This window comes from Colossoma macropomum, unplaced genomic scaffold (genome assembly GCF_904425465.1).
Source record: "Colossoma macropomum unplaced genomic scaffold, Colossoma_macropomum, whole genome shotgun sequence".
Lineage (NCBI taxonomy): Eukaryota > Metazoa > Chordata > Actinopteri > Characiformes > Serrasalmidae > Colossoma > Colossoma macropomum.
This window is the reverse complement of record NW_023494808.1, coordinates 12,246,143-12,273,244: the sequence shown is the minus strand read 5'-3', so window position 1 is coordinate 12,273,244 and position 27,102 is coordinate 12,246,143. Positions and strand designations below refer to the sequence as shown.

Genomic DNA, 27,102 nt, shown 5'->3' with positions numbered 1-27,102 from the left:
CTGGACATTTGTACTCAAACCAAGCCAACTCTAGCCAGTCCTGATAGCTAATCCAACTGGACATTTGTACTCAAACAAAGCCCACTCTAGCCAGTCCAACTAGTAGGACATTTATACTGGACATTTACACTCAAACAAAGTCCCACTCTGGCCAGCCCTGACAGCTGATCCTACTAAACATTTATACTCAGACAAAGCCCACTCTAGCCAGTCCTGACAGCTGATCACACTGGACATTTATACTAACTCTAGCCAGGCTTATTAGCTAATCCGAAAAGCAATTTCCAGCTAATCCTAGCCAGTTCTGCCAGATAGTCCTAGCCATATCTACCTAATTGCACTAGCCAATTGTAGCCAACTCAAGCCTATTCTAGCCAATCCTGTTAGCCAATCCCAGCGCAGGGGCGGGACCTGTCCGAATACGGGTGGGGAAAACAAATAAAAATCCTCCATCCTAGCGTCGCTTGCTGGGACCGTCCACCATCCCTTTAATTGCAGGAAACCCTCGACAGAAATAGACCACGGACGTTTATTTATTTCATTTCACTCATTCGCTCTGTTTTTTCAGTCATGGCCGACGTTCCGCCCTTAATAAACATCTCGGTGTCCTTAAAGCTGGAGCCCAACGACGGACCCGTGTTCTTCAAGGCGGACGGGTCGCGGTTCGGACAGACGAGGACGATAAAACTGCTGACAGGGTCGAAATACAAAATCGAGGTGGTGATGAAACCGGGCAAGGCGGAGGCCACGTAAGGACCGAGCTGGACTGCTGTCCATCCTGTTTAATGCCTGAATAACGCGCTCGCTTTTAGCTGTGGTAGAAACAGCATCCTCGCCCTGTGGCCTGCAGAGCGCTTTCATTTACATTCAGCACCGTGTATGAACAGAAACAGGGAGTGGTGATGGGCACCTGAGGTGTGGACAGCAGGGTATCAGGGCAGACATGCGATAACACGGTTTATCTCCTGTATCTGGTGAAGAAAATGCGTTAAAGGCGTTGCACGTCGAGTCTGTGTAACCAGTTCAACCACAAATAGGTAGATTTTGAGCATTTAGGGTGTATCCAGGGACAGATCCAGCACAGGGGCCTCCCTTTTACACCAGTTTAGCTGAGGTTAACTAGTGGATTCTGTCTAAAAGAGCAAACAGAAATGGGCCCTTTTATTATAAGCCTATTTACAGCATTATATACTTTAAAAATGGTGAAGAACATTCAGAGTCAATAACCTGCATGTCCCGTAATGCCTCACACACTCTTGTATTACCTGATGCCCCATTAGTACCTGAATCTACAGCTGTTTGTGAAAAAGAAAACAGATGGTGTTAAAATATAGGCGACTTTATCAACTGACCATTGATTATCTCGTTTAATCGGTCTTTTCAGCTCTATGGGAATCGGCGCAAACAGCTTTCCTCTGGAGGAGCAGTCCAAAGATGACGAATCGGTCGTGTACTATGGGTTTTACGACACTGAGGGGGTTCCACACACCAAAAGCGGTGACAGGCAGCCTGTGCAGGTCTCCATACAGGTGAGCCATCGTTTATAGGCTGCACTTCATACTGACTGTACACTGTTTTTGTTCATCAAGGTAACAACAATGTAAATGTCCCTTCAAAGGTACAACAATGGTTTTAAGGTCCAATTGTGTACCTTAAATAAGGTCTTCCAGGTGAAAAGTATATATTTTTACCTTTTCATAACCGAATGTTTAAAATCAGAACAATAAAATGAAAGCCTGGAGATGAGACGGGGTGTGTGGAGTCAATACAACTTAGAAAACATGATTTCAATGGATCATAGAACAGTTATGTTCCCTGACTAAAGGTCACTGGCGATGTACCCTTGAGGGTCCCACACCAGTGACAAGAGGGGCACTGCCCCAGTGACAGTTTCGAGCCTTTTTTCTGAGAGTGTATGGAACTAACTGCGATTCCAGACATTTTTAGGGGCAATTTGACGATATTTTATCATTATCGTGATAAACAATACGCTTCTTTGAGCATATAGTGGATGTTGTCAGTACAGCAGTGACCAGCTGCATGTTTCATTACAAAGAGAGACTAATCAGGTCTGTTTAACTGGATGTTGTGCAGCACAGTATGTGAAATGTTGCATAAAAATCATTGTACAGGGTTTTGATGGCAGGTTTTAAGATGTAGCAGTGCAAGTGCAGTCTATCAAAATATCATGATGTGTATCGTAAAAACGTCTTTTAAATGTTTTTGCCATAGGTGTCCAAATGAAGAAACGATCCTAGTGCACTGCATAGCATGCATGTCATAATGTAGAAGACCAGCGTGGGCCCAAACCCATTTTCTGCATCGCAAAATGCACCACAAATCAAACCAACCAGCAACAAAATGTAATTTATCTATGGTGACCAAAAGGCCAACCGCTCTAACAATCTTATATAAACATTATTTATCTCTTGTATTAAACATTTGTTTAAAGTACATTTTAAAATCCCAACCCTGCTGCTTTAAAATGATGTTTTTGAGCTTAACCGTTAGAGTAGTTACTGTTATTTTGCTGTACTATTAAAATTGATGTGATTACATATAAGTCACATAAATAATTACACATTGGTTCGATTTAGTTTCTGTAACAGCAAGTTTGAGTCTTCTCTGCTGACTTTTTCTTGATTATTTTGATACCAAACAACGACAAAAACATGGCTAAAATGTAAAGCATGGTTTTTCTGCAACTTGTTGTGAAATTTATATCGTAGCAGGGCGGGCGATATGGGAAAATTATAATATCATGATACTTCTGGATATTTTCATGATACAGAAAGCGTCACAATATTTAGTTTTCTGATATCTGATAAGTTGGAACAGGCAAAAAAGGACCAGCAGTGCCACATTTAAATACATTTAAGTGCCACCCATTTAAGATATTTGGGTACAAATGAACGCTGTGAGAGTGAAATGAACGCTGAGAATTTTCTGTGAGTTCATCACAGTTTGGTTCGCAGCTTTTAATGATTGTTACTACAGCAGATAAAGCCTCCCCTCAACCCGATTCGTTTTCTCAAGTACAGAAGCAAGAAAATTAGCAACTTGTGACTGCAATTACAGTGTTACAGTGTACAGTGTTAATGCATACCAACGTTATTCTGTTCTTTATTAGTGTCTCAAATTGACCCCTCATTCCCTAGTTTAGGAGGCCAAATATCACATCTACTATCCTTTACATTCGTGGATTTCTTTATCGCAGTAGGGGTAGGGATTCCCAATGTTTGTATGATTTATTTGCACAATGCATGCTGGGTATTGTAGTGAGAGGACATTGATGGACAGCAATGCAAAAAAGATACAAAAGATGAATTCTGTTATATTGATGATGTTAAGGGATACAGTGCTGTGCTACAAGATATTATATAGCAAGAGAAATAACATACTAAATGGTAGTTTTTGGGCCAGAAAGCCCCTTTAAAAACACCAAGGATTTAGCTGTACAGAAATGTATGATTTCTTGATGATTTCCAAAAATGCGGGTTTAAAAAGCTTAACCCTTAGGTTAATTAACGTCATCTTGCCATACTATTTAGTTATGTAATTACATAATAAATAATTACACTGATTTGCATTCTGTTTTGGAAGATTAGAGTCGGCACTTCCAGCATATTTCTGTTTGTTTCAATGACAAAAAACAGGAATCTTAGAAGCACCTACCTCACGAGAAACCACAGTGTGGCTTCATAACAACTCCTTGAAAGGCCTTGTTGTTATCGTTGAAAACTGTGCCTCATAAAATGCATCCAGATGAAAAATTGCCAGTTGAACATCCCTGGTTGCTGCTAATAGACCCTCTTTAACTGGTTTACACTGTGTGTTCTCTTTATAACTGGATATGTTCTGCCCTAAATAGAGAAGCCTGAGCAGGTCAGCAGAAAGCTTACAGACTAACAGGCCAATAATAAAAGACAGACATTGAGCTCAGGCCTTCAAAGAAGGAGTTACGTAATACTGTAACTTACCAGGTAAAGAATATGACACTTACATGCCTGTTACAGTGTTAAAATGCCTGTATTTAAACTAGAGCTGACATCAAAATCCAATACAGTGCAGAGCAGAGCTGCTCCGCTAGCAGTGCTAACATAACATAGTGAAGATATCAGGCTCACTAGCACAAAATCTCTAGCGAAGAAAAGCATTTGTACTTTAAATATTGCTGTGCAATGTTATGGCTTTGGCTTTCGGTGTAAACAAAATGAAAAAGATTAAAGGAAACGACTTTATTAGCATAAAAATCTGTATACACACTTAAAAAAGATGGTTCTTCAAGGGTTCTTTAGTAAAGGCAATGGTTCTATTTAGAACCATGAGTGAAAGTGATTGTATGAAGCACCAAAAAGGTTTCCTCTATTGTTACAAGCTTGACATCGTAACAATAGCAGAACCCTTTTTGGTGCTATATAGAATCATTTTCAAAAAGGTTCCATATAGAATCATATACAACTCATTCTCCATCAATCTGAAGAACCATCTCACCATGCAAAGATCCATTTAAGCATGAAATGGTTCCATATAGAACCCATGGTTCTAAATAGAACCATTGCCTTTGCTAAAGAACCATCTTTTTAAGCGCGTAGGCTATTAATAGGATCGTCTGATTAAAGCATTTTTTTCATGCAGTTTGATTGATCGATTACAGATTTAAGCATCCCAGCAGTCCAGATTATCTGCATTTCTATTTATTTCTATATATTTATCATGTTAGGATGTTGTTTGCATGTAACATATTGTCTGTTTACAGCAAAACAGGGCAGCAGAGAAAAGTAAAGAAGAGCCTTTAGCTCTCAAACGCAGCCCAGGTTAGTAACACAATGTTGTTGTCTTCTTGTCAGTTCAAGGACGCGGGAGTCTTTGAAACAGTCTGGCAGGTGAAGTACTACAACTACTACAAGCGTGAACACTGTCAGTACGGCAACAAATTCACCTGCATCGAGTACGAGGTGAAGCCCAACGAGACGCGCAGCCTGATGTGGATCAACAAGGAGGTCTTCCAGTAAGAGACAGCCATCCTAGCAATAACTGGCTGAAGCACAGCGCAGCAGCACGACACCTGTGTGGACAGTAACCATCACTGGGCAGTTTATGTACTGGACGGAGGAGTCTGTTTTTTAAAGGAAAATTCTAGCCAAAGATGCTAACACTGCTAACAGCGGGGGGAAAATGTGCGACCTGTTAGCATGATGTATTTGTACAATGCTAACTGACAAAGGCCAATTTCCATTCCTGTTAGCGTGTTAGCATTTCTGAATGAGGTATTCCTTTAACAGAAAGAGAAGAGGGCCTTCAGTCTACGGGATCAGCTCTGTACACCAATGAACGAAGGAACGTTGTTTTTCGTGTAATCGATTATGCATGCTGATTGTTTGACACATTATTCAATCAAGGACCACAATTTTAACCCCTTGAACCCTAAATTTATCATTCAGTTATACATTTTAAGAGGCTTTATTCAGTAACTACTATGAAACCAATATTTAAGATCACAGACAGAACAAATAAAGTCTCCATATTTGCTAATAATAGTCGTTTTATATATATTTTTAGCCAGTTTGAAATGTCAGCTGCTCCTTACATCGTGTGAAAATGTACCAGTGATTGCAAAGTCATTTAGGAGATACATACAGAAAGAAATGTAGTTATGAACTGAAGCGTGAGCCCGTATGGACTCTTAGGGTTTAAGGGGTTGAAAGAGTTCATAGTGTTACAATCGTTTTAACTGTGAGAGAGAGTGTTCGAAGAGATGCTCGCTCTACCAATGATGTTCTATTTGCACTGCAACTCTTCTGTGTGACTGGGCCCTTTCCTATCAGCATCGACACAACACATAACAAACCTCAGGTAACCCCAATACATACTGGATACCTGAACTGTATGATACATTTGTGTGCGTTACAGCAGAACTCCCTCATTGCCTGCTTGTCAGATGTATAGTGAATTGACCTCTCCATGCCCCGCCCACAAATGCATTGTGTTATGCCGACTGTTGCTAGGTTGGATGAGCCCTAAACAAAAAAGTTTGGGTCTACATTTCTTACCTAACTTTGACTTTCCAGTTTAAAATACTGCGGTACCAAGCTTGACTGTGTTGTTGTAGCTAATCGAAGCTTGACGGGTTGGAAAGCACAACAAATGCTAACGTTAGCTTGATGGCACCATGCTGACGTTAGCTTGATTACACTAGTCAAACTAAATTAATATAATTTCAAATAATACATTCTGCATTTTGACAAAAACTAAGTTCTCATTAGTTATTTTTCTCATGCTAACATTAGCCAGGTGGTAAATACATCATTGTTTCTTACCTGCTTAGCTTCAGTTAGCTATAACAACATAGTTCAGCTAAGTAGCGAAGCTAGTGCTGTGTAGTCAATTTGGACTAATATCACAGCCACCCAAAATTATACAGTACATTTTCTGTCCCTGTCTTGGTTACCAATACAATAAAACTTCCTTTCAGCATAATGCCTTACTGTAGGCATGCAGTAACTCCAGTATTTTAGCTGTACTATGAGAAGGGCAGTGCTCAATAATGCTTGCTCATAAAGGGTGCTGTCTGCATATACTTATACATTTGAACCAGTTTATTGATATGAAGTAATATAAAAAAGACCAATCAGTGGACGTTGTAATCTTCTGGGACCAGCACTGGTCATTATTTATTAGTGAATGGTGTGTGTATTTATTGTGTGAAAGAGTGTTTGACATGTTTCCAGATTATTTTTGTTTTTATAGATGTTAATCGCTTCTTCAGTGCTTTTTTAAGTTGCCTACCTCTTCATGCCACGAACAGTGATGAAGAATTGAAGGTCCACTGCACTTGTATTTGTGTTAATTAGCGATGAATTCATCTGATTTACTGGAATCACAGAGTACAAATGTGTTTAAATTTGTGTTTCATGGTTAAACTGTTATGTTCTTCCGTAGCGACCTTGGCATACGCTCTCTAAGTTCCCCCAAGTGAGATGAAGAAGGATCATTGACGGTGCTGCTAAATTATGGGACATTGTAGTTGAGAAAGAAGTCTGTGTGTAGAGAAACGTCTCTAAGTTTAAAAAAATCTAGATCAAATGGCAGCAAAGCGGTTGGAGTGGGCCTTTAATTCTGAGTTTACTGAAGCATCTCATGACTTATTGCTTGTATTCATGCTTTTATTATATTGGCTTGTGTGGTAATTGTGTATATTTCTCTATGAGTATCAGATTTTTTTTATTTATGAAATTTCTGTGTGATTCTGAGCCAAACTGTTGACTTCTTTTGTAAGATAAAAAGGCTGTAATGCTTAAAAGGTCTCTGCGTTGTCTCAGTACACAGCATATTTTCATAGTCATAACAAAACCTTTACCATTAGTAAATGGTAATTTTACTAGAGAAGGAAAAGATTTCTTAACTTTTAATGTACCTCAATATACATTTAGTACTAAACACATTTTTAGTAGCTTCAAGCCATTTTGGACCATTTGTATTTGCCCTTTACCCATGAAATGTTCACACAACGTAAAGGGCAGCTGCTGTTATGAAATCAGGTTTAAAAAATGAAGTTACAAGGTTTTGATAGGACAGTGATGATGCATCATTAGTAAAACAAAGCAGTGCAAGGGCAGCAGAACAAGCAAGAAAAAAATACATAGAAACAAATACATGTTACTGCAATTTGGAAATGAATAATGATAAAATGGATAGCGGGAAACTGTATACAGCAGAGGTCTTCAAATCTGTACCTTGAATCCGGTTTCCGGTCCTGTATTTGTAGTCACAGGTATTTCGAGGGGAATTCTACTGATTTTCCAAAATTTCTGCATAATTATTCATTAAAATGTAAGCAAGTCATTGAGTCATTGTTTGATGTGAAACGCTTATTGCTACAGAGACACAGAGTCAAAATTGTTCACAGTGGTGGTGATGAATGAGACGTCCAAAGCATCCTTCACAGAAAGTTATTACTGTGACTATTACTATAGTTATTACAAATTTTATCACTTTCCTGCATAATTCAAAAACTTTTATAGTTACTTTTTGCATTATGTTAATATGTTATAAAGAATGGACCAACAGAAATGGTCTAAAATTAATTGGAAAAATATCTTATTACATTAACTTCCATTATTAGTTAACCTTTGTGTGGTGTTCAGATCTGTGGGACCCATTTTCGATGTTTACCGAAAGAAAAAATAATGTGATTTATTATTATTTCAACCTCAGATTCCTTGGTCTTTGCTCATTTTCTGTGAAGAACATATCAAATAACACATTTTCAGTGCCTTCACTCTGTTCACCCCCCACCACATTTATATTACACATGTGGTGTTGGGTGAACCCGCAGAGAATAAAAGTTTGGAGGTGCTGTGTCCTTCACTCTGTTCTCCTCCTACATGGCCTGCTGTTAGTGTGTGTGTGTCTGTGTGTGTATGTTTATATATGTGTGTACGTGTGTGTGTGTGTGTGTGTAAGGGTGGACAACATGGACAGGCTGCTGACTGGCTACAGCTGCTAAAGGAGAACCCTACCCTGGCCACTTGTGATTTTTAAACACCTTGTATTTTTACATAAATTGTTATGGTTGTATTGATTTTAAAAAACAATAATGTGGTGCGTCCACCAGACCACTGAATAACAAACACATCAACACCACACAAGGGTTAAGAAGGTTTTTTCCTTCTCCTGAAAATTATTATATTTAAATGTTTTCATATTTAAACCCATCAAGCCTCATGAAGAACCATTTTAACACAGACACACCCCATTATTGTACTTCTGATCATCAACTGAATGTTGTTAGAGTTACTAGAGTCTGTTAAAAACAACCAGTGATGTTGGTTTTAACAGTAATCAGAACAGAACGTTATAAGATGTAGCTGATTGGATGTTAGCCAAAAATGCGATTATGTTATTTATATATATTAACTTTGATTTTCCTACTGTTTTTGGTAAATTGTTTATATTTTGTAAATGTTGACTGTGATATGATATTTTGACAATTTTGCTCGTCATCGCTTTGTTAAATAATGACTCTAGCCAGAGTCTGTGCACACACAACGTTAATGTAGCTATATTTTCTCTACCTGACTCAAACCCAACGGAAGCTCATTCCCACCAGGCAGAGGAGGAAAAAAAATTACTTTTTCCTCCTTTTTCTAGCAGAAACATGTCCAAATTTTGATGTAGAGTCTTAAAATAGTGACTTATTTTCTGAAGCATTTCATTTAGTATCTCAAAATACTTATTTTCTCTAAATTTTGACTTACTATCTCATAATTTTCAAAAGCATAACTTCATGATAAGTCATTATTTCGAGATGCTAAACAAAATTTTGAGAAGTCATCTCGTCAGTATTTTGAGAAAATGTCATTATGTCCACATCGTAAGTCATGATTTTAAGAAAATACACCATTATATCAACAGACTGAGTCAGAATTTTGAGAAAATGTCATTATTTCTACAAGTAAGTCAAGATTTTAAGAATATATGTCATTCTTTTGACATAGTAAGTCAAAATTCTGAGAAAATTTCATTATTTTTACACAGTAAGTCAACATTTCGAGAAAATAAATCATTATTTCTACATAGTAAGTCAAGATTTTTGGAAAATATGTTATTATTTCGACATAGTAAGTCAAACTTTCCTCTAATTAAGCCATTATTTAGAGATGTTAAACTTTTGGCATAGACACACACACACACACACACACACACGTTTGTCTTGCTATACATGTGAGGGCGTCTATAGGTTTCTACTGATTTTTGTGTTACTGTAGCCAAATAATACTACACCTAAACCTAAACCTAACCTTAACCTCAGTACCCAAAAGGCAATTTTTCTGTTCTGTTAGTTTTCAAACAAAAAAAGTAACTGTGGTGAAAACAACACATGCTCAAGTGAGGACCAGCAAAAATTTCATGTAGTCCTATCATAGTGAGGACATGGGGTCCTCACAAGTATAGCAATGCAAGAACACACACACGTACACTACTGTTGACTGTGTTGAGCAGGCGCACACACAGGGAGAAAAATCCCCGGATGTGCTGTACTAACGCCCCTCCCCCTGCCCCCCCCTCTCCCTCTCGCTCCTCCCTGCTCTGCCCACTCTGCCGCCTGTTCCCCCCTCGCTGCGCTGCGGATCTCCCGAGCCCTACCGCAGTGAATCCGTCATCCCTCGACTCAGATACCGAAATACCAGCCGACGGGTCGGAGAGACGGTACCAGAACCGGCGACCTTCCCCGGAAAAAGCCTCCCTTCTCTTCTCCATCGAGTGAAATCGTGTGCGAGGCGCGGACAGCCCGACCGACAGAATGGTGAGTCTAGCGTCAGTTAGCATCGGACGGACGGTGCGGCTAACTGTGCTTCAGCCGTGAACGTTAGCCTCTCGGCCACACACCCGCTCCGGGGCCTCGTCCGGGGCTTTTGGTTTCCTCGCTTTCAGCGCAGATCGCTTTGTATGTCGAGGAAGGAGAGTGTTTGCCGCCGTGTCGTGATCGCAGCTTGTGTTGACAAAAACAGAGCCGTGGCCCGCGGTTACCGTCGACTAGCCTGCCTGTGTGCGGTACTAACGGTCAGTCTGACATTTAAACGCGTCTACAACGACTCTGCTGAATGCCTGTGTGCTATTTTAACATCGGGCTGGTCAGAGTGTGCAGCGAATCTGTAGATAAAGGAGGAAAAGTCCAGAAACGCGGCTGCAGTCACTGGTAGGCTAGGTGGTTTATGCTACACTGACTTGCTGTTGCTGTTGTGTCGATGGACTGTCAAGTTAGCAGCACAGAGCCCGTTTGCGTGTAAAATGAACACAAATGTCAATACAGAAGAGCAGTACGCGTGTTTAAAATGTTTCGTGCACGAAAAAGGCGTTTAGGGACCGGGTTTACGTCTGCTAAAGGAAAACTGGCTGGCTACTGTTTGTGTATGTGTGTGTTTGGCTGGTAGGAAATGAGTTCAGATTGAAGTGAGCTAGGTTAGCTAGGTTAACACGTTGATTCAGATTGTGATTAGATGCCGTGCAGCCTTACAGCTGTTAAATTACCATGTAAGTAGTTCCTTCGACTTGCATTGTGTTGCTTGTCAAGGTATAGGAGTTTGTATCATGGTTCTGTTAAAATATTAAGAAAAACTCACGAATTCCAACCAAAGTTTGGTTCAAAACCAAATGCAATATTGAAAGTAGCACCTCTGTGCTTGTAGACACTGTCTGAACTCAGGTGAGGATGAACAGTGGCAGCTTTGACACCTCATTAATTCAGCTACTGTACATTATATTGAGTAAATTATACTAATCTAACCAAAGTTTGGTTTAAAAGCAAATGCAATACTGATAATAGCACCACTGTGTTTGTAGACACTGTCTGAACTCAGGTGAGGATGAACAGTGGCAGCTTTGACACTTCATTAATTCAGCTACTCTACATAATGTTGAGGAAATCATACTAATTCTAACCAAAGCTTGGTTCAAAACCAAATGCAATATTGAAAATAGCAGCCTAGTGCTTGTAGACACTGTCTGGACTCAAGTAAGGATAAACAGTGGCAGCTTCGACATCTCATTGATTCGGCTATCGTGCATAACATTAAGAAAATCATACAGATTCTAACCAAAGTTTGGTTCAAAACCAAATGCAGTATTGAAAATAGCACCCCTGCACTCATCAACACCATTTGGACATTTTCATTCTGCTATGGTGCGCAGTGTGGACTAGTTTTCACCAAAGTTTGATTCAGAAGCAAACGCTGCGTTAAGTACAGCACCACCTTGCTTGCAAACACCGTTTGGATTTGATTCAGCTACAGTGCATAATATCGAAGTTCAAAAGCAAATGCCATAGTAAAAACAGCAACCATGTGGAATTAGGAGAGGGTGAGCAGTGGTCGTTTTGACGTCTCCTTGATTCAGCTACAGTGTGTGAAATTGAGAAGGTCATACTAATTCTAACCAAAGTTTGGTTCAAAAGCAAGTGCTGTATCTTTGTGCTTGTAGACACCATTTGGAGATGGTCAGGATGGGCAGTGATCATTTGGACATCGTTTGGATTCTGCAGCAAGGCGTAGAATTGAATGTTACTCATTTTAAACAGTGTTTGGCTGTAAGCAAATACCATATTGAAAATAGCAGCTCTGTGCTTCTAAACAACATTTATAGTTGGGTAGGATGAGTCGTGATAATTTGGACGTGTCTGTGATTCTAATACAGTGCGAAGTGTTGAGTAAATTTCAGTCATTTCAAACAGCAAATGCCGTATTAAAATAGCAGCTCTGTGCTTATTTAAGGATGAGCCGTGGTATTTTGTATATCTCGATTGTGCTGCACCACATATTTTGGATTATTATTCCCCAAAGCTTGGTTTAAAAGCAAATTCCATACAAACAGTAGCAACTATTGCTATTGCCCGTAGTTAGGTATGATGAGCAGTGGCTCTTCAGACGTGTCCTTGATTCTAGCACAGTGTGTAATATTTAAAAAAAAATAAAAAATTCACCCATTTCTACCAAAGTCTTTAAAAGGAAATGTCATTAAAATAACTGCTCTGTGCTTTCAGATGCCATTTGGAGTTAGGCAAGGATGAGCGCTGGTGATTTGGACATGTCTGTGATCTGAGTGTGTTGCATAATATTGAGAAAATTTCACAAATTGTCACCAAAGAATGTTTTGAAAGCAAATGCCGTAGTGAAAATAGCAGCCCTTTACTTTTAGACAAGGCAAGGATGAGCAGGTGGATGAGACGAGCAGCGTTGCTTTAATGTGCCATTTATCGGCACGCACACTTTGTGTGCTCTTCTCAGAAGTGAAGCTCTGTCTATTTATGGTGCGTTTCATTGTGGCGTTCCAGAGGCCTTGAAATTGCTGCATCTGATGGATGGAGCGACCTCTATGCGTGGCCCACTGACCGAAACTTTTTGGATCAGAACGTTCTGGAAAAGCCTCGTCCGTATCCGACTGTGTGTGGCGGGTGTACTCGCCTGCGCCGAAATAGGCCACACAGGATTCTTCATGAACCCTCCGGCTTCGTAGCCCACTTTAAGAGCTGCTCACTTTTTCTCTGGGTCTAAGAATAGTCTCCATGGAGACCGCAGATCCAGGTTGATCTGATCACCTCCCGTTCTTGGGGGAAGGGAGGTGGGGGTCAGGCCTCGGGAAATCTCGGTAGGCTTTCAAACCGATCAGTATTGGTCTTCAGCAATGTGTAAATGGCCGTTTCTGCCTGTGCTGTGCTCTGCAGGGATGTGCTGATACATCGATTAATCGTTGAATCGCTGTTCCATTCATAATGATTCTCTATTAACACTTTGAAGCCTTGTATTATTATTTTATTTATTTGTCCGTGTATTTATACGAGTGATATAACCAACTTTTTTCTCTGCTACCAGTACTGTTAAGGCACCCCTTGTTTCATAGTAATGATGACCAAAAACATTGGTACTGTGAACAAAGGTTCATTAGAGGCTAACGACCCATAGTGGAGATGGTCATGCATCAAAATTCTTGTTTATTTTTATATTATATTGTTATGGATGATTTATATAATTGTCATGTTACAGTAATGACCATGACTAAGAAACAGTTCCTATATTGTCTGTTTAATAAAGGTAGTGTTGGCGCCAATACAGTCCAGTGTGTCTCATCAGTATTGCAGGATTCATACCAGTTTCTGTAGTCAACGTGCTTATTTTATGCTTATAGTGGGAAGTGCAGTAAATCATAATCATGAGGTTTCTTCTATAGCTGCTATATCTAATTTGAGGTTTGTTGCACATCCACTATGCTAAAGATGCAGCGCTTTGGTTTAATTCATTCAAAAGCGGCCACTAAGTACAAGTCATTCATTTGTCGGCTTAATGGAAAGTTAAAAAAGCAAAAAAACATATTTAATATAAATTACACAGAAGACTCAACAACTAAAGATAATATGAACATTTTCAGTATTTAGTGTACCCACACTTTGCCCTCATTACAGTCTTAATTTTCTTCAAGGCTTTCAAAGAAATCTGTAAAGACATTTTTCCACATCTCAAAAGTTCAGTCTCAGATGTTGGTTTCATTTTCTGCTTTTCACAGTAATCCCAGTTACATATTTAGATTCATTAGTCCATAAAACCTCACTCTCCATATCAGATCAGTGTTTTAGTGCAAATTTACTTTATCTAAGTAACTGATTCTTGACAGATTCTTGACCAGGTGGACGGATGCACAGAAACACATTTCCTTTTTTTCGGTCTATTAAAGATGAAAGCTTTAAGTACTGTTCATCTGATGGGACAGTTTTGGTGGTCTGCCAGGTCGGTCTTGCACAGATTTTTGTTTTTACCCTTATTTTCCTTTGTTGTTACCTTTCCCTATGCTGATGGATTATCTTATATCTGATCTCCTCAGAAATGTCTGATGTAAGATACATATGAACTGGCAGCTGAGGTGAGTTTTGGTAGTTTGTGTGGATGTTAGTGTCTGTTTGAAGGGGAACATGATGTCACAGTGACTCAGCTTTTCTTGGGAGGATGCAGCTGTAACAGGTTGGTTTTAAGATTGAAAGGACAGAAGAGATAAAGTGATAGCAGGTGCACGAAAGTAAAGAATAGACAAAATAAACATTAGTAGATTTAATGATATACTTAGTTGGTGGCTTTTTTGTCTAATTATCTGCTCGCATCAGACATCCAAGCATTAAACATCGTGATCCAATAGTGATGATCTGTCACACTGTGACTTATAATAAGGATTCAGCTGGTTGGCAAGACCTGGGACTAGTGCTGTCCCTGAAATAATAGTTTTTCTTCTCTTGATAAGAGGCGTTAGGCAGTGTTATGATGTATGTAGACAGTGTTATATATATATATATATATGTGTTAATTTACATGTCATTGATCTCACAAATAAATAATCTTGTATATTTTTGAATAGGACAGTGATGCTACATATATAGCTTTGAAAACTTCAGAGTTTCACTGAATAGATTTAGGGCTGTGAACACCAAGTATATCAGTCATCAAATAGGTTTGCAAGTTTTTAAAAAAAGGCCATGATAAAAATGGACTTAAGTGCACAAAAATGTATACTGTTTACTTGCATTGTAAGCTGATGTCAGCTTTAGGCTCCAGAACGTGGTTTTCTTTCTGTAGAAAACTAGGATGTCTCTTCCTTCTGTTGCCTGTTCTTTGTCTCGTTCCTTCACTCCGTGTTGAGATCTTATCCCCAGATGAGGTAATCCTAAACCCTCAATCCACTTTAACTTAATTTGCTGTCTGTGTAACCTTAAAGTCAAAATAGCACGAGGCAGTCGGACTGTGCTAATGTTAGCAAGGCTGTAGTATTTCCTTTCTGCGTAATGCACACGTCACATGCTTAGATCTAGTGGGAAGGGGTAAAACGTTGGTTCTAATATCTATATATGCCAAATTATTAAAACCTGTTAATGAAGTAGTGATTTTTATGTTGCTTGACAGCTGCAGCCTACTGTTATCTGTCAATTCTTGGCCAAAGAATCGTTTATCACAGGTATTACTAATTAATTATAGTAATGCGTAGAAAACCGGTTCCTCCGGTGTGCCAGTTGAAATTCTTCCTCGAGTGTGAGTTTTGTTGCAACTGATACCGATCAGCACCCACTGGCTAGTCTGTTGTACCAGTAGTTTGCTTTGTTTTCGAGGCAGCAGACAGGATTGACTGCTGTTTTGAGGTTAGTTTAGTCTAACTTGCGCACTGGGACTAAATTGCACTGGTTCTGCATAAGTTTATACTTAAGTTTGTGAGTAAAGTCTTTACTAAGACCTTAGTTAGCATCAGTTTACCCATTTACTAAATTTGGTTGCACCACCAATCCATAAGTTAACATGTTCAGAACCAATCAGTAAACCTGCTGCCATGTAAACACAACAGCAGCTCATGCTGACTTTTTGCATTCATTGGAAAAATATCCATTATAGGAGAGAGTGATGTGTACAGGTTGAGCTGAATACTTGTAGCCATTGTCTATTTGTTCTTTAATATTTATTTGCGACAACCGAATGTGCAGCTTTTTTAAACGACCGTTACTGCCCATCCAACATGGCGGCAGCCTCCGTTTAGATGCTTCAGCAGCTGCTGCGTATCACTGAAGAGGAGCTGAGGTTGTTTGCTTCACGTTTTAAGTTTTAGGTTTAAATAGGGTGATGATTTGACCTGTATTAAGATCGCAACATGCAGCATTTTGTCTTTAGCTTGACCAAAGAAAGTGTTTGGTCATTTTTTTTGCTATCTATGACATTTCTGTTGTCATTTCCCTAGTATTTACGCCCACTCAGGGGAGGTGTTAACATTTAGTAACTACTAAGCTCAACACTGAAAATAGATTCTATGGTGCAGCTCGTTTGGATTTTTTAGTAGTGCTTGAACCTGAAAACACTTACGTTCAGTAAACACTTATGTTTTTACTAGCCTACATTTAAACTTGCGTACAGCTGGTGCATCTGGCCCCGGAGGACTTCTGTTTAGTCTTGTAGCGCCTAAAAGGAGACACCTGACTCGATTAGACGGCGTTCTCTGGGTACTGATAGAATGAATGACTGTAATATTTTTTAATGTCTGAAGGTTGGAGGCATGATTGTGCAGAGAGACATGAGACAAAGAAATTAGACAAACTGGTTTCTTAGTCGAAATTAGATGACGTTGGCTTCTTACTTGAATTTCCCAGCCGAATGTAACCACAGCTTCATTTAAGTTGGAACAAAAAAATTCCAATAAAAATTCTGGCTAATTCTGACAAACAACTGGTGAAGCCAACTTTAGCTTTGTAAATATTCAGATGTGAAAGACTACAATAGACTACAATACTGACGAAGGTTTATCTGTGTGTTACTATTTTAAATGATTAAAAATATTTCAGATATACTTTGTTAAAAATGATAAGCCACTGTTAATCTGCAAAAACAGGTGTACTTAAGCATGTTTTTTAAATTGGAAACATATATATATATATATATATATATATATATATATATATATATATATATATATATACCAAAACCATCAAAAAATTGAGTTATACCGTGTGATTTAACATAGTTTTACATTTTACTCTGTGCTGAACCTCCTGTAACTATGATTAAAATCACTGTAACGCATGGCCTCATCTGACTTGTTTTATTTAGGGCTCACGGCTAAGTGCACTGAACACAGTAGTGCACAGGAAACCCTGAGTACAATTATAGCCGTGGTTGAAGTTTGTTGACAAAGTGACACAAGTCACAAGCCTCTACTCTTAAGCATAATCTCCGCCTACACCATAAAAGAGAACCCAAAATATGCCTGTTACTTTAGCACTTCTGTTTTTTTACTGCACCGTCTCTCATAACAGAAGAGATGCTTGAACTCTTCGCCCTTTGTGTGCTTCGAAAGAGCCGCATGTCTCTTTTTTCATTTGCTTTGTCAAGTCTTTTCTCAAGAAAAAGAGGTTGTCCATTCATAAACAAACAGCTTGCTTGCCAAAGTGGACTAGTACTTGACCTTGTCGCGTTCGGTGTCATAGGATAAAGCTTGCCAGATTGCTGTGTGAGACGCGGTGGCAGATGAAATCTCCTTTCAACACTGACTTGATTTTAGATGTGCTATTTCTGTTATAATTATTAAGGCTAGGGCTGAACATTGTTGGGAAAAACATCTAGCGATGCGATTTCAGTGTGGGCAAAATACAGTAAGTACATCATTAAATATCAGTTTAAAATGTAGGTCAAATCTAAATATCTATCTAATGCCAATAATGTTTTAAGTAAATATCTGCAAAAAAAATCTGATAATTTTCTGCATATATTACAGTGTCACGTTTCAGGCAATGTAGATGTTCCTGAGTACTACTCTATGCTGAAAGAGTGTCTTAGAAAACATTTATTAAAGTTTATATATGTATGTATGTGTGTGTGTGTGTGTATGTATATATATATATATATATATATATATATGTATATATATATATATATATATATATATATATATATATATATATACATATACATACATACATACATACAAGGAAACTTAGCTGTGAAAACAGCCCTTTTTGAATCTATTGTTTTGTGAGATCATGAAAACCAGCGTATTTACATATGTGCACCTGTTCACACGAAAGCTATAAGGAATGATTCAGTTTGGACTGCTTCTGGAATTAGACACAATACAGAGGAGCCAATCTGAACTGATGTCATTTACAAACATCAGTCTTAAAGGCACAGTAACAGAAACAGCCAGTGTCATTCTGAAGGTTAAAGAGAGGTTTCATAATAATCACGTAGAAATGAATTTCACGGGAGATCATGAGTTTGATCAGTGGGGACGCCACAGCCATCCATGGCTGGGAGTCCAAGAAAGCGTAATTGTCCACGCTCTCTCTAGGTGCGTAGGATGGCCCTCCCTCTCCCTCTCCCCCCGTCACTCAGTGTGATGCTAGCGGTCTGTTAGCTACTGTAGCAGAGCTGGCAGTTAGTGTTCTCCTCCAAGTGTGTTGAACTGTCCAGTGATGTTGTGTTTGAAAAGATGTGGCGGCGCTTCGTGTGTCTCGGAGGAAGCTCGTGCTGGGCTTCACCCTCACAGCTTGATAGCATTGTGTGATTTAGTCTGTCTAAGGTCGTGATACGGGTACATGTAGTAGATTTGGCATAAAGGGGCAGCTTCAACTAAGAATGCAACAGAGTGGAAATGTCATATCATGAAATCAGTGACATAGAGTTATAACACTGTACTGGTAAAATGAACTGAAAATATGTGAACAGCACCGACACACATTAAATTCATTTCACCACAGGGATTTTATTATATTATATTATTCATTATTTTTATTGAGCCTCGTGTTTCTTTGTAGTGCCAAAAAATGTACAGTGTGAATAAATATTACATTGAAATTGCACCAACACTTTCACTGTTCAGCAGTAGAAGAACGTGCACAATGTACACGTGAAATATATATTAGGGCTGCACAGTACATTGTTGGTTATCATTGCTATATTGACCTTTACAATGATATCACAGTAGTGATATAGTAGTACAGTATGCAAACAAGCCCTTTCAGAATTCACTCGCAGTATGTTGCTGTGCAGTCACATTATGTTTTTTTCGCCTGTATAATGCAGCCCGTATTTACTTTGGGATCATACATGGTCATTGGAATTATGAATGTCATTGGGGTTCATAGGTATATCATTAAAAGCTTAGTATGTAAAGACTGTGTATTTTATGTAAAGCTTACTGATACAGGATCAGTATTTTCGTATTTTACTCAGTAGTTATGTGGGTACAGGGAAGCTGGTCCCTGCGTCTGCACACTTGTTATATTAAGTGAGAACATACCCTCAGGGTATGATGAGCATCTAGTTGGACAGGCAGAGAAGATAAGACTCCTTTCCAATGTATGGAGACATTTGTCTGTCTGCAGTATCCACTGGGACTGATAAACAGCCCAAGGCCTGTATATGTCAGGTGTATTTGAATAGAAGTGCCAATCTCTGAACAGTTGGTATTCAGATCTATACTGCTGAGCTCTTCAGTATGCAAAAAGGCGATAGTGTATCCTGCAGGAACACTTCAGAGTAGGACTGTCACTATTAGTTATAATTATATTAGCAAGTGATTTAGTAATTACTGTGATGTTTTAGGAAAGGCTACATGATTTAAAAAATGGACTTTGCTGAACAGTAACAAACCATATGTAGTCTTTCAAATATCCCAAAATGCTTTACTGAAAAAAACGAATCTAGGAAGCTTTTAAAAAGACAAAAAAGCCACACAAGTGGACGTCCGTCAGACTTACTGTAATAGCACACAATAGTAATTTAAAATGTGCTTTATCATGAGAAGTGCTCTCTAATTACTGCCAGTTCATTTACAGGGTAAAAGTCAGCTCACCTTATTTTTCCTCAGGTTTTATCAATTAACTATGACATTCTGACTTCAGAGATGTGATTGACTTAAACCCCTCTGTTAATTCCATGTTATTGTCTTCAGTGAATTCAAATCCTGATCCAATCTGCAAGGTCAGAGTCAGTGTAATTTCATAGTTATTCTGCACTGATGCCGGCTTGGACTGTGTATCAGCAGAAATTCGATATACTCAATAGTAATAACTTGGATCAACGTCTAGGACAAAACACTTGTTCTGAATATTCCTAGGCTGTAAAACAGCAGAAGTATGGAGGTGATATCAGCCGAGCATATTCTGTTAAATGGGTTTTTGGGAATGGTGCTATGTCAGCTGTTTCTTTTGGTCACAGAGGAAGACTGGAAGGGACATTGTGTGTGGTGCTGGCCTTTAAAGAGAACAGATTGGGATCCACATGGGAGGGTTCAACAATGACAATTGTCAATCAACAATAATGTTTTCATTGAAGGATTATTTCAGTTTATCTGGGTTACCTGGAGTGCAGCAGGAAAAGGTCACCAGCCTTTCCAAAAATTAGAGAAATATCCTGTTATTGCACCTCTCTATATCTCTCTCCCTCTCTCTAATATTCTGCTTCAAAATGCTGGGCTAAATGATATCTATACTACAGGTACTATTTGGGTGGTGGATCATTCTCAGCACTGCAGTAACACTGATGTGGTGGTGGTGTGTTAGTGTGTGTTGCGCTGGTCTGAGTGGATCAGACACAGCAGTGCTGCTGGAGTTTTTAAACACTGTGTCCACTCACTGTCCACTCTGCTAGACACTCCTACCTTGTCAGTCCACCTTGTAGATGTAAAGTCAGAGCACAGTTTGTGTTGGTCATCCTCTAGTCCTTCATCAGTGGTCACAGGACGCTGCCCACAGGACACTGTTGGCTGGATATTTTTGGTTGGTGGACTATTCTCAGTCCAGCAGTGACACTGAGGTGTTTAAAAACTCCAGCAGCACTGCTGTGTCTGATCCACTCAGACCAGTGCAACACACACTAACACACCACCACCACCACATCAGTGTTACTGCAGTGCTGAGAATGATCCACCACGCAGATAGTACCTGCTCTGTGAGGGTCCATGAGGGTCCTGACCACTGAAGAACAGGGTAAAAGGGGGCTAACAGAGTGTGCAGAGAAACAGACAGACTACAGTCTGTAATTGTAGAACTACAAAGTGCACCTATATAGTAAGTGGAGCTGATCGGTGTGTGTGTATGTATATATACATCGGTGTCTGTGTGTATATGTGTGTATACATGTCAATCAATTATATACCAATAGTAATCAATTACATATCAATTTCTATACAGAAAATGTGCTTTTTCGTACAGCAAATCTGTCTGATTAAAGTGTACATCACTATAATATTCCCTTTAGTGTAATTTTAAGAGACAACTGATCTAAATGGACCAATCAGAGTAAAAGCTATGATATCCAGAATAGTGAGACATTCAGAAAATATTGTTCTAGTACATTTTATCGAAATCACCCAGCAATATCTCAGCCTGTGCCTTCTGCATCCTTCGTTCTGTCCCTCTCTCGCTCTTTCTGTCTCAATCCTGTCCTGTCTTCTCTTTCTCTTTGTCTTTCTTTCCTTCTTTCTTTCCTCATTTTCCTGCATTGTCCCAAAGAGATGCAGTACGGCGGTGGTGGGTTGGCCTAATTTCCTCTCTCTGGCGGAATGCAGTGTTGTGCTTTTCTCATGCATAATGAAATAAGCGCGTCTGTGGACACGCGCTCGCTGAAGCCTCTTGGGATTTAGGGATGTGCTTACAATCCGGCAACTTCTGTCAGAATGGTAGCTGAAATGTCAGGTGCTCTTTATTTGGTTTGGTGTTTGTGTTGTTGAACCTTCCTTTGTTCTGTGTATATAATCAAACGCCATCAGGATTATTCAGTTATTTCATATGAAAAAATTGATAATAGTTGACTGTTTTGATGAATCGCCAGTGATTAGGTGGAAGTTTGTGTGATCATAGGGCATGATTTAAATTCTCCCTACATTAAGAAACAGTGCCTGACGGACACCCAATTATATGTTTTTTTGCTTTTTGTTTTACGTAGTAATATTAATTGTATTATTATGGTATTATATCGCTGCTGTCGTAAGAAAACCTCGTATCTCCATTTTTGTCGTTTTTTAGTTTTTTGACATAATTTGTAAATACCCGTTGTCCTTTACATTGCTTGTAAATTTCATGAAGAATGGACTAAAAGAAATGGCCCAAAACTGCTTGGAAAGAAGTCTGGTTCCATTGACTTACATTAAAAGTAAAGTATGTTTTTTCCTTCTCCTGTAAAGTTACCATTTTGGAGATAGGAGGTTTTCTTCTGACAGCAAAGATATGTTGTTTTATTGCAGCAGTGCCTATAAATATATTGTCTTCTGGAATTTTCTCAGCATCGTTTGTTACTTTTCAAATGTTGGTTTACCTTTTTTCAAAAAAAAAAGAAAGTCTCATTACTCAGTTAATCAACAAAACAATCCATAGACTGGTCAGGTGTCGGTAAAATCAGTATTGACACCCTTAAGTGTCTGTATTTTATGATGACCTTGAAATGATTTCTGTATAAAATCCTACCCAGATTAGGATGAAGCATTTTGTTAAAAATGTACCAGCTTCTCTTTTCTATCATGCTCGAGAGTGCACGATTTCACTTCTGTATTTTAGACACCAACGTTGAAATCTTGAGTATTGACCAATGCTGATGCTGATATTTCTTATTTTAAAATATTGATCTGTAAAATTAGCTATTTTTAATCCAGATCAGCATCAAAAAGTCAGCTATCATGATCCGTCTGCTCAAACACTGCAGAATTGGATCAGATTTATTATTTTTTTTCTCTCCAGTATTCAATTCAGTGTTTTCTGCATCCTGATAATGTCCTGATACCAGCCTGATACCCGGTATTAGATCTGTGCTCCATGCTGACACACTGCAGTCAGAGAATTTGCCTCTTTAGACTCAGCCGTTGTAACTTTAAGCAAGACACTTAACCTGGTTTGGTCCACAGGGACTCTAACAGTCACCAATACTTTTTTGGCACATTGTATGTCACACTTGAGCAGCCATGTTGGTAAAAAGTCTTGTCAGCTGTGATGTCACATCCTGTTTCTCTTGGCCTTCTGCAGTGCTTCTTACCTCTGCTTAGAAGGAACTTACCAAATCTGATTAACCTGTTAGCTAAGCCACGTTGGCTGTGGCAGAGGAGTTTCCTGTCTCGAGACCTTTCCACTGGCTGCGTCCCGTTTAACAGCTAGTGGTCACTTGAGGGCACTCTCTGTGAAGCCGTCTCATTCAAAAATTGAATATGTTCCGCTTTTGATTATTAATCCTCTCATTCATTAGAGTGATTATTGACCTCCTTTGTTTTTCAAGTAATTATAATGTTCTCTTTTTCATTCTCTAATCTGTTTTTTTGTCCCCTTTTCAGGGAAATGAAGCAAGTTATCCCTTGGAGATGTGCTCGCACTGTAAGTATTTGGACTGCTGTCCTTCCACTCCTTTTATGAGATGGTGTAGAGCAGAAGAGTGTAGCAGAACTGACCGTCGGGTTAGTGTTGTAGAGTGAGGTGAGTGCAGTGGAGCTGACCGTGGGTCAGTGTGGTGGAGCGAGTGAATGGAGCGGAACTGACCGCGGGTCAGTGTGATAGAGCAGGTGAGTGTAGTAGAACTGACCGTGGTCAGTGTGTTAGAGCAGGTGAGCATAGTAGAACTGACCGTGGGTCAGTGTGGTGGAGCGGGAGGGCATAGTAGAACTGACCATGGATCAGTGTGGTAGAGCAGGTGAATGGAGCAGAACTGACCATGGGTCACTGTGGTGGAGCGGGTGGGCATTGTAGAACTGACCATGGTTCAGTGTGGTAGAGCAGGTGAATGGAGCAGAACTGACCATGGGTCAGTGTGGTGGAGCAGGGTGGGCATTGTAGAACTGACCATGGGTCAGTGTTGTGGAGCGGGTGAGTGGAGCGGAACTGACCTTGGGTCAGTGGGGTTGAGTGGGTGAGGGCAGTGGAGCTGGCTGCGGGTGAGTGTGGTGTAACTGACCATGTAGTAGGTAATGCAGGTGTGGAGGGTAACCGGAGCATGTGCAGTGACCAGGCTGAGTGACAGAAGGGCGTTGGCGTGGCGACGGAGGCTATAAATGCCTCCTGTCTGGTAAAGGTCACACACGAGCGACAGCCTCATTTATTTTTAGTGTGTGTGTGTGTGGAAGCGGGGAGGGGTGGGGAGGGGTAAGAGGGGGTTACATGTTTTCTAATTGGTTTGCCGCCTTGCTGTTAGAGTGTGTAAACACTTCTAGGTAAGCTTCTGTTGCAGAAGTTCAGGACCAAAGCCCTCAGAGCAGAGGTCATCAGAGTTAAGTAGGCTGTGTGCGTGTACATTAGAGCATTAGAGCTGCACGATATGTACAAAATACTGATTATATTTTGCACATATGTATTTATTACAGAAGATTCTGTGATTAGATTGTTACTAAGGGCGTAACAGTCCACAACAATGTTTAAAAGCTCTTTTACTCATTTACTGCTAGTTCAAAAAACATTGTTTATTTATTTCATGCAAACCATAGCAAGACAGTAGTGCTCCCACCCGTGAATGGCTATGTTTACATGCAACGATTTTTGCCAATCCGATTGAATACAATCCGATTACAGATTTAGACTGAGGTGTTTATATGCACTCTATTCAACAATCTGATGGAAAATCTTCGTTTACATGCTCACTACAAGTAATCCGATGCAAAATGACGCGCATGCGTGGAGTAGCTCTTAGAGTAAACGTTACCATGACAGCGAACATCATTTCTGCTCCGCCATGTTGAGCGGTATAAACTTTCGCCATGACGCGACGCACATGCGCAGAACATACTTACACGTTCCGATTGGAATGTAATCGGATTCAGGCGTTTACATGGCTATTATACTTCTATTTAACGGATTATTTAGAAGTTTACCCACCTCGTTTAATCGGATAGAAATTGTATTCCGAATGGCCTCAATCGGAGTAGACTATTCCGATTGAGGTGTTTACATGGACGTATTCTATTCCGATTGAGCTATTAGTCGGATTATTAACGGATTATCAGGCTGCATGTAAACGTGGCTAATGTGACTGAACTTTTGAACATGTTGGGTGCTGTGATATCCTTCGTTAATATCACATTTATTGAACCTAACATGGATGAAATTGTCCTGAAAACTAACTGGTCTGGTCTGGGCTGTTGTGTTAAACACACTTAGTGCGGCAGACACGTTTTAGGACATCCTCTGACCACAGCGTCAGGTTTCAGACATCAGACAAAGCAGCTTCAGGTCTCAGGAATGCACGAGTAAAAACACGTCTCGTACATCAGGCAAAACGGGCGTTTCAAGCGGCCTCCCGTGAAATGGCCTCAGAGAAGATGACAAAGGGCTCAGTGGGTTTCAGGTGGTAAAGTGTGTTTGACATTTCGCAATTCTGTTCATCAATACTGCATCAATTGCGCTTTCTTGGTCAAACTAAACGTAACGTATTCAGCCGTAGCTTTTACTGAACTGTGCTTTTATGTCCAAAGACTAAGCTTTCAGCTCACACTCTGTGTTTTTCGTTCATTTGCTTCAGTTCAGGGAATCGTCTCAAAATTACTCGATGAAAAGGTAAAGCAAAGGACAAGATATGATGTTTACATAATGCACATCATGATATTTTGACACGGACACAAAGCATTATTAGTGCCGTATTTAAAAACCGCCATCAGAAACTGTTATGCGCTGCACAAAATCCATAAACAGGACTAATTATGTTCTCTTTTTTAATGAAACATGCAGTTGTTTTATCCACAATATACCTCCCTCTATTTTCAGTAATGTACTGATATGGTAACGTATTTGATTACTTCATGTCCACATATTGTGATTGTAGCACACCTTGGATTGTATTAAGAAGTTCAGGTGAATCAATAATACCACAATACCATTTTTTCATTTCCGATACTGAAAGTGAAACCTTGAGTACAGTCAGATAGTGATCCAGTATTTTCTCTTTAACAACTACACATCTTTAAATTGAGCTTTTTAACAAACACATTTGCTCCATCTAAGGCTACGTTCACACAGCAGGTAAAAGTGGCCCAAATCTGATTTTTTTCTTCTCATGTGACACAGATGTGTTCTCTGTGTGTCAGTGTGAACAGCAAAAAACGCAATGAATCTGACTTTTTTAATTCCGATTTGAGACGCTTTCATATTTGGTACTAAAATCCGATGCTGATCCGATCTGTGGAAATGCGACTCAGTCTGAACAGCCAGATGGGAATTCATGCAACTTTTGCGTCAGTCCAACTCGACATTCATCATAATTAGGTGCTGCTGAGACTCATAAACATTTGGGGTGATGTTTCTGTACCACAAACTTAGAAGAGATTTATCCAGTCTGTGTCCAAATAATGTGCACAGCGATCTCGAACACATTCTGTGTGATGAGCCCAGCTGTAAGTCAGTGAAGTTTCATGATGGCGAAGATGAAACCGAAAGCTCCCAGGAGCGACTGCCGTTCGTTGGAAGTAATGATTGTTTACCTCTGGACGAGCCGCGGGAGGCATTGTTCTTTTGCACATGCGGGTCAGTTTAGGGGCTGATCTGTTCAGACTGATGTCACATATACACAGATCAGGCATAACATTATGAACATTATGTCCTTGTTTCTGCGCTCATTGTCCATTTTATCAGCTCCACTTACTATATAGGTGCACTTTGTAGTTCTACAGTTACAGACTGTAGTCCATCTGTTTCTCTGCATACTTTGTTAGCTCCCTTTTACCCTGTTCTTCAGTGGTCAGGACCCCCATGGACCCTCACAGAGCAGGTACTATTTGGGTGGTGGATCATTCTCAGCGCTGCAGTAACACTGACGTGGTGGTGGTGGGTTAGTGTGTGTTGCGCTGGTCTGAGTGGATCAGACTGAGAATAGTCCACCAACCAAAAACATCCAGCCAACAGCGTCCTGTGGGCAGCGTCCTGTGACCACTGATGAAGGACTAGAGGATGACCAACACAAACTGTGCAGCAGCAGATGAGCTATGGTCTCTGACTTTACATTTACAAGATGGACTGACAAGGTAGGTGTGTCTAATAGAGTGGACAGTGAGTGGACACAGTGTTTAAAAACTCCAGCAGCACTGCTGTGTCTGATCCACTCGTACCAGCGCAACACACACTAATAC

At 39.8% G+C, this 27,102-nt stretch overlaps 2 protein-coding genes across 2 annotated transcripts in view; both read left to right on the top strand.

Moving 5' to 3' along the window:
• Nucleotides 1-448: 448 nt before the first annotated feature.
• On the top strand, nucleotides 449-7,307 carry cnrip1a (cannabinoid receptor interacting protein 1a). Its single transcript, XM_036557833.1, has 3 exons — nucleotides 449-749; nucleotides 1,385-1,529; nucleotides 4,851-7,307. Exons 1-3 carry the CDS (start codon nucleotides 571-573, stop codon nucleotides 5,013-5,015), a joined length of 489 nt encoding a protein of 162 aa, XP_036413726.1. The 5' UTR covers nucleotides 449-570; the 3' UTR covers nucleotides 5,016-7,307.
• A 2,773-nt stretch (nucleotides 7,308-10,080) lies between these two features.
• The window catches only part of ppp3r1b (protein phosphatase 3 (formerly 2B), regulatory s1ubunit B, alpha isoform, b), a 42,259-nt gene continuing 25,237 nt past the window's right edge, over nucleotides 10,081-27,102 (top strand). The window contains exons 1-2 of the mRNA XM_036557171.1: nucleotides 10,081-10,309; nucleotides 23,332-23,371. Of these exons, the coding sequence (XP_036413064.1) occupies nucleotides 10,307-10,309; nucleotides 23,332-23,371 (43 nt within the window). The 5' untranslated portion in view covers nucleotides 10,081-10,306. The remainder of the gene's footprint in view (nucleotides 10,310-23,331; nucleotides 23,372-27,102) is intronic.

Bases quoted from the DNA above. Each gene is read 5' to 3' on its own strand.
- cnrip1a (XM_036557833.1), top strand. From the start codon at position 571: ATGGCCGACGTTCCGCCCTTAATAAACATCTCGGTGTCCTTAAAGCTG. The intron at 750-1,384 runs GTAAGGACCGAG...CGGTCTTTTCAG, and splicing joins CCGGGCAAGGCGGAGGCCAC to CTCTATGGGAATCGGCGCAA. The intron at 1,530-4,850 runs GTGAGCCATCGT...TCTTCTTGTCAG, and splicing joins CTGTGCAGGTCTCCATACAG to TTCAAGGACGCGGGAGTCTT.